At 43.8% G+C, this 10,199-nt stretch overlaps 1 protein-coding gene across 1 annotated transcript in view; it reads right to left on the bottom strand.

The window, feature by feature from the left end:
* PLEKHO2 (pleckstrin homology domain containing O2) overlaps positions 1-10,199 on the bottom strand; it is a 28,289-nt gene continuing 18,090 nt past the window's right edge. Inside the window, exons 4-6 of the mRNA XM_039359281.1 lie at positions 8,022-8,126; positions 3,474-3,572; positions 1-1,667 (exon numbers count right to left, since the gene is read on the bottom strand). Of these exons, the coding sequence (XP_039215215.1) occupies positions 546-1,667; positions 3,474-3,572; positions 8,022-8,126 (1,326 nt within the window). The 3' untranslated portion in view covers positions 1-545. The remainder of the gene's footprint in view (positions 1,668-3,473; positions 3,573-8,021; positions 8,127-10,199) is intronic.

Genomic DNA, 10,199 nt, shown 5'->3' with positions numbered 1-10,199 from the left:
TACATTAACCCTGAGTTAAACCAAAAAGGATTAGAAAGTGCTACAGCCTCATTCCAGACCCAGCCCACTAAGGTCTCATCCTGCAGCTGATCTTTGCAGTCTTTGCAAATTCATCCTAAGAGAGAGGGAGAGAGAGAAAACAAAGCAGAACACAAAGCTCTCATCCTGAGCTTGCAAGAGGCTTCCATCCAGTTGGAAAGGCCTCGGAAAATGGTTGTGGCACACTCAAAACTCTTTTGCATTTGAATTGTTTTAGGTGTCCCTGGTAGGAAGTCCCTATGGCTTCCAGTTACCACTTGTCTTCCAAAAACAGATCTTTCCCTGAGGTCCCCACCCAGACCCCTCTCTAGCACATCCTGCCCAGCAGGATCCAGTCCACATTCTGAGATTACAAAAAGGGGCAGTGTGAAAATAAGCAACACTTAATAAGACTCAGCTGCCGCCCTCTCTCCATTCATCTTTAAAACACCGATCTGGTAGCCTGGTGGAAATGGTGCCGCCTGGCTACCTTTTGCCTGAGTCACAATTCAGAATTCTATTCCTTCTTAAGGAGCACTTCTCCTATAAACAGTCACTAGGTCCTTTGAGACTCCTTTACGCAAACCGGCAGGTTCCCTTCTCAGCTCCCCTAAATCTTTGACCTCTTGCAAGACCTGGGTGGCTTGCCGGAGTTGCTCAGTTGCTTCGTTGAGCAGCTCCTTTGCATCTGCTGAAGGCCCTTGATCCTTCTGGGCTTGCTCCAGCTCTTCACCCTGAACCTTCTGCAGGAGCTTTTCAGTTCGTTCCTTTTCGTGAGCAATTTTCTTCTCCATCCGCACCACGTGGAGTATAGACGTCTTCTGGAAATCTGGCCGTGGAGGCTTTTTTGGCGATTCTGAAAGCAAGGCCCCCAGAGAGGAGCTGCGAGGCTTGGTTGCCGGAGAACCTCCCACGGGCTCCACTATGTCAACCTGATCTTCAGAAGGCAGGCTCAACGCCTCTTTCTTGGCTCCTTGCTCTGAGGAAGACTCGTCCTGCTCCTTCCCATTTGGGACAGCCGGTTCCGTTGTCCCGTTGTCATCAAGGCCGTTGACATCAAGGTTTGAGTCTCCGTCAGGCTGCTGATCCCCTTCAGCAATGTCTACCTGTGCGTCGTTCTCTTTAGAGCTCAACCTGGCTCTAAAAACCTTAGGAGGAGGAGTCGGTGGTTTGACTGCTTCCTCGTTTAATCCAGGGGCGTTCTCAGCTTCAACCTCATGAAGTTCAGAAGCTGGACGCTCCCATCCCACCTTCATTTTGTCAGATAAAATCTTTGGAGGAGGTACTGGAGGTTTGGGTTCCACCAAATCCTCTTCGGCTGGAATCCCTTCAGAGTCCTCACACTTCTCCTCTTCCGCATCGCTTACTTCTACACAGTTCACCGTTTCGCTGGGTGTTGCTACTTCCTTAAGAGGTTTAGCTGGAGGCATCGGTGGCTTCCTAACCTGCGGATCCTCTGGGTTAAGATTGGCACTTAGATAGTCCGTGGGAGGCATGAGCACTTTTGCGGGGGGCATGGGAGGTTTATGAACCTCCTTCGGAGGGGGGGCATCAGCAGTTTCATGGGTCACTGGGATGCTGTTTGCGGGTCCACTGTCTGGTACCTCTAAATCAAGTCTCAGGATCCCATCTGACGTTGAACTAGCCACCTAAGTAGGAAAGCAAATGAGAGAGATCTCAGAATCAGTGCTCAAGTCCATAATTGTTGAAGAATGAAAGCTTATGGCCACACAACATGGAATGACTTAAAACAGCGTCAAACACCCTACATGTCCTGCAATTTCAGAGTGACTATCATGCATGGGTTTTGTTTTTTAAGTATTACACTGTTGTCAGCACAAGAGATTCTCCTACCTTCATGGCAGCTCACTCAATGAGCCCCCATGGAGGACTCCTACATGGGATTGAGGGAGCGAGAACCCATCTTTATCCTTTCCTTAGGCTACCATGTGTAAGTGATGGGGAAACAAAAATCCAGACAACCCTCAGATGGCAACATCTTGCTCTATGCTGCCTGCTGGTGGTCATCTGGAGTTTTGCAGTCCAAATATGATTGCATGCTCTTGGAAACAGTTACCAGAATGTGGGGCTTTGTTCCATACGATAGACTTCTTGGGCCTACATCCTCTCTTCTGTTGAGCCCTAGGTGAATAGAATTCCTTGTTATTAGGCTGAGAACGAGGCTGTAGCTAGACCTAATCTGGGTGGCCGTTGTTTTGCTTGAGAAAAATTCTGCAAGCTGAGCTGCCTCCTACAAACAGAAACTCCTTTAGAATTGGTACAGGAGAGAGACTTGGTTCATGCTACCTCCACATTCAGTGTTTACTACAGCTACTCCTTGATTTACGACTGGTTGCTTCAAAACTCTTCAAAGTTATGACAGATCTATCCAGACCTACTTACAACCCGTTTTCAGAGGTAGGACAGCCCTCCACACACACACATTCCACAGTCACATGATCATATTCTGGATGCTTGGCAACCAGTTCACCTTTAGGGCTGTTTGCAGCATCCCAAAGTCCTATGACTGTGATTTGCAATGTTTTTTTGCCAATTTCCATCGTTTACTTCTGGATTCGAGTAAAAACACCCATTGGGGAAAACGATTCTCTTGATGACCATGGTGTCCACTTAACAACTGCCATAAATAATGTTGGGGATGTATCCAATCAAATGAGCCTTGACTTACAACAATCTGCTATTATAATTCCAGGCTCAATTCAGTCGTAGGTCATCTATCTTCTATCAATATCTATCTGTCTGTCTGTCTGCCTGCCTGCCTGCCTACCTACCTACCTATCGTCTACCTTTCTGGTAACACCAAAGCCTTCTCTCCCATTAAAAGTCTCCCCAAATATTAGGGACAAAAGTCTTGCTTGGTCTACAACTATTAGAGTTCTAGATGATGGTGACACAAAACCGGGACTTTTCTATAGCTATACCCAGGCTATGGAACTCCTTCCCAAGGCTAAGAAATTCATTCAGTTCCTCTGTTAGTGAGGAACCAGTTTGTAATAATCTTGTCTCAGCCTTTTACTTCTTCTGGGTTTAATATTTAATCTTCTCTTCCCAGCCTACTGTTTGTTCTGCATTTTAATATTTAATCATGATTTCTTTAGGACGTTTAATAAGTGTGCTTCTTTGAAACGTTGTTAAAAAGCAGCTAAGAAATACCAGTGAGAGTACAGAACAAATTATTCAAACTGGAGGATTCAACCTCAATTGAAATAATTCACAGACATATATAGCTGGCACGTGTAATTGTTTCAAATAATCGTACCTGTCACAAATCCAATCTAAAATCAAAACTAGCTGGGGGTGAATATTGTGATGAGAAATAGCAAAACAGAAGAGCAAAAAATATAGATCAGAATGTTGCTGAATAAATGATAAAGGAGTATTCTGATTAAATAATATAAAAACCACATTGGTTTGGTGGTAACCTCAATTCTTACTTCTTTCAAATGGCTTCTGGTTGGTGGACGACGGCCCTTCGCTATCTTGGCTCTGCCTCGAGTTATGTGATCCAAAGAAAGACTCTCGTCCACTTTTACCTTTGAATGGGAGAGAAAATAGAAAAAGACTGAGATCAGAATAACCGGATAACAATTGGAAGGGACTGACCAAGCAGAAGACTCTATTCCATTCCATACAAAGGGTTGTCCAGTTTCTTCTTGAAAACTTCCACTGATGGGGCAACCACAACTTTTGGAGGCAACCATTCCACTGATTATTCTTAGGAAATTTATCTGTAACTAGCTGTTCCCGGCCACGCATTGCTGTGGCTCAGTCTGGTTAAATGGAAAAGAAAGAAAAAAGAGAAAGCGCACGTTTGTAATATGTTTAATTTCACAATGCTTGTGGGTATATAATATTTTTTCTTGTTCCATTGTCTGTGCAGATATAGAGATTGTCTGAAATTGTAGAGTGTGTTGCTTTTACGTCCAACAGATGGCACTGTTTTTCACAAAAAGCATGTTTTTACCTGTCATAAGTGTGACATCTATATAATATAGGTATATAAAAACACGCGCGTATTCGAATGCAACGTTGTGTCAAAATTTCAAAGCAATCGGTGAAGAACTTTCGGAGATTTAAGATTTTGAACAAACGAACATTTACATTTTTATTTATATAGACTGTAGACTGGATCACTCTTTGATAGTCTTCCATTTGTTACTTCTTGCCCTACCTTCAGGTGTTTTGGAGAACAGGTTGACTCCTCTTCTCTGTGACAGCTCCTCGATTATTGCTATCATGTCACTCCCTAGTTCACTCTTGTTTTAATCCCATAAATCAGAGGTCCCCAACCTTCGTCACTTTATGACTTGTGGACTTCAACTCCCAGAATTCCTCAGCCAGCTATGCTGGGAATTGAAGTCCACAAGTCATAAAGTGACGAAGGTTGGGGACCTCTGCCCTAAATGACTCAAAACAAGCATTTCACAGTTCTGTCTTCCAAACCAAAAAAATACACAAGAGGTTGAATCATTCATTTAATCTGTACAACAAATCCTAGCAAAGTTTTTTTGCTTCAGATCATGTGAAAACCTATCCACTGTGCTTTATTACAGAAAGCCAGATAATTGTGGTGTATTAACCAATACAGGCCAGATATGACTTTTTATTTTGCCAATCCATGAACCTTTATTTTGCCAATCCACAAACTTTGGTTTACAAGCCACTCTGGCTGTATTTTCATTAAGGCAAGACTAAATCAAAGAGACAATTCTGTGAATCAACTTTTGCAATCTTGAACTCAACTCTGTTAAGATTTGTGATTAACAAACTAATCTAGAAAGTATATACTACGCTTGGAGATATGTTGCAAAAGACGGGTTATCGTCCCAGTGTTGCAAGATTTGGCTCAATCTCTGAACCATTAACCAACCAACCAAGCTGGATTCATACAACACCTTCATGTTTATGACGGTTGCAGTCTCCGGGGAGGGGGGTGTCACGTGATCTCCCTTTTGCAACCTTCAAATGGGGAAACCAGGTTCGCTTAACAAGCATGTTACTAACTTAACCCCTGCAGCAATTCGCTTAAGAATTGTGGCGAGAAAGATCGTCAAATGGGATGAAACTCCTGTAAACAAATGTTTCTTTTAGCAAGAGAAATGTCGGGCTCAATTGTGGTCGTAAATGGAGGACTACCTCAGAGCATCCTCAGCTCCAAAGTCCCTGGCTCTACCCTAGTCCACCGACTCCACTTAAGGCTGCCAATATCAGCCAATGACGCGACTCTTCCAGTTGTCTCCTTCCTGGGTAACACGAGACCACAAGTGGCTCAAATTCTGCCTTCCTCTTCTCTCCAGCCTAGATTTGCAAGGCAAATGCAATTAGTTTGCTGTTCCCAGCTCCTCTCCCCCCCCCCCCAAGCGCAATTTGGCACACTGCCTGCAGAACTCAATGCGACACTGCATGACAATCCAGTTCTTCTAGAAGGAGGCAGAACAAGCCACCTCCTTGCAGCCGTTGTGAAAACAGGAGAGCGAACAGGTACCCGACTTGAATCCATCAGATGACCCACTTCCCCTCTCAGCCATAAAAAGAGACCCAGAACGCTTTGCTCCGACATCCTTGGGTTTAAATGGCGAGACCAAAAAGGAGAAAGAAGGCAAGAAAGGGAGAAAGAGGGAAGAGGAAGGAAACAGACTCTAGAGAAGTTCATTCAGAGTTGACATTCCTTTGCCAGAATCATTGGTAGTCCAGGCCAGGAAGGACCAATCAAAGTCAAAGCTTCTCTGGCCAGAATAAATCATCTCCCTTGGATACCCTGGAAGATGCAAAGCACAACTCCACTCATTAACGCCACGGTTGGCTTTTGACAGAAGGAGACCGAAGGCAATCTGGAGGCAAACACTTCAGTAGATGGAATCACATCTCCTCTGGGTTGGGGCGTCTCGTGCAGTGTTTCACTCTACAGGCAGTTCCTCGCCTTACGACCACCATTGAGCGCCAAACCTCTGTTGCTAAGTGAGGCATTTAAGGGACTTTTGTCCCATTTTATGACCTTTCCTGCCGCAGTTGGTTACGCAAATCACTGCAGCTGTTAAATTAGTCACACGGTTGTTAAGTGAATCTAGATTTCCCCACTGACTTTGCTTATCAGAAGGCCGCCAAATGGGATCACACGACCGTCATAAATACGTGCCAGTTGCCCAGCTTCTGAATTTTGATCCCATGTCCATGGGAAGGCTGCAACGGTCACACGTGCGAAAAACGATCCTAAGTCGCTTTTTTTCAGGGCCATCGTAACTTCGAACGGTCACTCAATGAACAGTGGTAGGTCGAGGACCACCTGTGAATCTCTGCCCTTGTTAAAATTGTGAGAAGCCATTGTGGTGATTTTTAGCAGTCAGAGTGATCCTCTGGAAGGGGGTAGGGGGTACAGGTAGCGCTACCCAGAATTTAAGAAGAGTTTATGAAGAAAAAAAAAAAGATCTTCAGAGGATTGAGCTGGAAAAGCCAGGAGTCTGCCAGACACACGTGTCCAGATGGCCTACCAGATCTCTGTCACTTCCCCTGTCCTTGACAAAGCTCTTCTCTTTTCCCACTCTAATGCTCTTCAGATGCCTTGGATCTCAACCATCTAATAATAATAATGAAGTTGGAAGAGACCTTGGAGGTCATCTAGTCCAATCTCCTGCTCAGGCAAGAAGCCCTATACCATTTCGGACAAATGGCTGTCCAGTCTCTTCTTAAAAACTTCCAGTGTTGGAGCATTCACAGCTTCTGGAGGCAGGTTGTTCCACTGATTAATTGTTCTGTCAGGAAATTTCTCCTTAGTTCTAGATTGCTTCTCTCCTTGATCAGTTTCCATCCGTTGCTTCTTGTCCTGCCTTCAGGCTAATCCAGAATATCTCATGGGCACCAAGATAGAGGAGACGGCTTTGACAAATTCTCTCCTTTCCTATCCAGTCCTCTGCACAACCTGTTTGGGTTCTGCAGCAGAAGCACAGTCTGGTTTGCAACAAGTCAATGCAGGAAGGCAGTTCCCTGAAGCCAGGAAGTCTGAAAAGCCACCGAACCACAACTTCATTTCAGCACCCCTCTACGCCTCACCCATGGCTCTCTTTTACAGTCACCATTTTTTCCTCTTTTTTAGCTCTCATTTCTTTCAAGCTGATCTTCTTTAGTCTCTGTCTCTTTCCACCCATGGGTGAATAAATTAGGATCTGGTGGCTTCAGTCTCCTCCTCCATTTCTATATGCAGATCCTCTGGTCACCCAACCATTAAGAGCAAGGGTCTTCAAACTTGGCCCTTTTATGACTTGTGGACTTCAGCTCCCAGAATTCCTCAGCCAGCGTGCCTGCTGGCTGAGGAATCCTGGGAGTTGAAGTCCACAAGTCATAAAAGGGTCAAGTTGGAAAAGTCCTGGTTAAGAGTGTTGGAGCTTTGGATTTTCAAACATTTGAATGAAAAGAAAAAATCTGATGGGTTTATGGAAATATACCTGGTTTTGAAGAAATGTACCGGACGGTCCTTGGTGTTCTCTGAACATGGTTGTTTTCTTGCAGACTTTTCTTTACCCAACTAGATAACATCATCAGTGCTAGAGTACCATCACGTCTTTCTACAACTTTCTCTCTCCTCATGGGTTAATATATTTTACCCATCCTGGTCTTATATAATGTATAGGGAATGGAACAACTTGCAGCAAACTTTTGTTAATCTGAGAGGTTTTGTTGCTCTGCCAAGGAACTTTATCAATCAGAGTAAAAACATATTGCAAGTTATTTTGGGGAGAAACCCCTGAAGTTGGTGTAGCAAGGGTTGGTACTGGTACGTTCCAATGACCTTCTGATTCTCTGCTTAATTTTTACTCTGACTGATGAAGTTGCTTGGAGGAGCAACGAAACGTCTCAGATTAACAAAATTTGGTCCAGTTGCCATGATTCAACTTTTAAACACCTTTGGCCTGGATGATTCAATCTTCATGAACATACAAACTTACAGCAAAATTAGGAGCAACCTGAAGTTAAGAACTGCCACTGACCTCATCAAATATCTTATTCTTTCCTTGGCTGATGCCATCATTGAATGCTTTCATCCACAATTCCTTTTCTTCTGTGGTCGATGCCTGGAATTTGATATCTTGCACCTAAGCAGGAAAAAACAGGAGGAGAGTTTGCCTGAAAGTCATTCAGGTTTCACTACAAAAACATAATTATTCTTTGCAATACCAGCTGTTGCTATCCAGTTTCCTCCAGGAAATTATTTTTTTATAATGTAGATCAGGGCAGGACAACGGATCTGGAACAGCCCAGATGCAGGATAATAGGCATGATTTGATGAAACAATTATCTGCCTTCCTATCTATCAGAAGATTTGTGACTCAGCTCTGACCAAAGCAAATGAAAACTAAAATGTATAGTGTCTTTTTGCTGCTGTAAGCCGAGAAATACATAAGAACTGTGAGGTAAGCCTCAAATCAGGCTTAAAGTAGCCTTTTTTAAAAGACTCCACACACCTAGAATTATGAAAAATAAAATCTTAACCATGCCTTCTTAGGTCATCACTCCATCCATTGTGGTTCTCAGCTGCAGAAGGTTGTCCAACCCAGACAAATAACCAGGATGGACATCTTAACGTTTATTTGCTGCCAGAGGAGAGGTCTGCAATGAACAAGGTTGGGTTGGAGACACCTTCTCTGGCCAAGATAATGTCACAATTTGTAGGAAGCGTGTTCCCCCCCCCCCAGTTTTAAGGAGTCTGAAGCTATTCTGTAATTATGTGAAATCATTTTTTTAATAGAAATAGAAATAGCACTTAGACTTATATACTGCTTCACAGTGCTTGACAGCCCTCTCTAAGCGGTTTACAGGATCAGTCTATTTCCCCCAACAATCTGGGTCCTCATTTTACCGACCTCGGAAGGATGGAAGGCTGAGTCAACCTTGAGCCCTGTCGGCATCGAACTGCCAAACTGCAGGCAGTCAACAGAAGTAGCCTGCAATACTGCATTCTAACCACTGCGCCACCACGGCTCTTTAAGAGGGAAAACACCACTTTTTAAAATTATGCTTGGCAAACATAGGGTAACAGTGCCCCTGATCTTTGGAAACCCTGAAGGATATTGAACTTTTGGAAAGGTGCAAATATTGAACGTTTCTAAAATTGAGATTTGGAGACTGCAAACCACTTTCTCCATCATGCTCCAGCTTTTTGCACCCAGACGCTTGAAACAAAAAGTCATGACGCATCTGCGGAGCCCTAAACTAGGGAAAGCTGATGTAGGCCACCAGCCAAGTATGTTGATGAGATCCTTGAAAGAAAGGGATGGAGCCAGTGGACATTTATAATTTAAAACCATTGATACCCAGCTTTTCTGCTAAAAGGCAAATCATTAGCAATTAACAGCTGTTAAAATCAATGTTTGGATTCCATGAATGAAGACGAGGAGAACAGAATGGGGTTTACTTTCTCCTCCCTTCCTCTTAGACTCTGTAGCTCATGTTTCCAGAAAAAAACAAATGCTTTCTGTGGTTGTGAGAATGGTCCAGGATGAGGTGTTTCAGGAGAAACAAACCGTATCTTCTCTCTCGGATTCAAGCCAATAACCAAAAGGCACAACCTCATCCGTAGAAGATCAAGGGCTATCATTAATCCAAGCGAGGTAAAAACACCTGATTTTGCAAAAATCACTCATGGAATAAATGTTCCAGTACAGCAATTGCACTGGCACCAACGCATCATTTTTGTCATCAACACAAGGGAATGAACCCCAAGCATGACAAGGAAAAATAGCTTGCAAGAATAGGAGGGAGGGAAGGGGAATGTGTGTGTGTGTGTGAGTGTGTGAGTGTGTGTGTGGAGAGAGAGAGAGAGAGAGAGAGAGAGAGAGAGAGAGAGAGAGAGAGAGAGAGAACAAATCACGTTTCATGAATTAGGGGCCGGGGTCTTCAAACTTGGCCCTTTTACAACTTGTGGACTTCAACTCCCAGAATTCCTCAGCCAGCATGCCTGGTTGAGGAATTCTGGGAATTGAAGTCCACAAGTCATAAAAGGGCCAAATTTGAAGACCACTGAAACAGGGAGAACAAATCAATGCCCAGGCTTCATACAGAAATGTAGTCCTCTGTCTTTTGCTCTCTCCCCTTTTATCTTCACAGCAAGGGAGGATTGCAACCTAATCTTAGTCAGCAATAGATGGAAAACAATCATGGATGGAACC

Source organism: Crotalus tigris, unplaced genomic scaffold (assembly GCF_016545835.1).
Source record: "Crotalus tigris isolate CLP2741 ecotype Arizona unplaced genomic scaffold, ASM1654583v1 scf7180000019068.10715455, whole genome shotgun sequence".
NCBI lineage: Eukaryota > Metazoa > Chordata > Lepidosauria > Squamata > Viperidae > Crotalus > Crotalus tigris.
The sequence above is the reverse complement of the archived record's forward strand: the minus strand, read 5'-3'. Positions and strand labels throughout refer to the sequence as shown.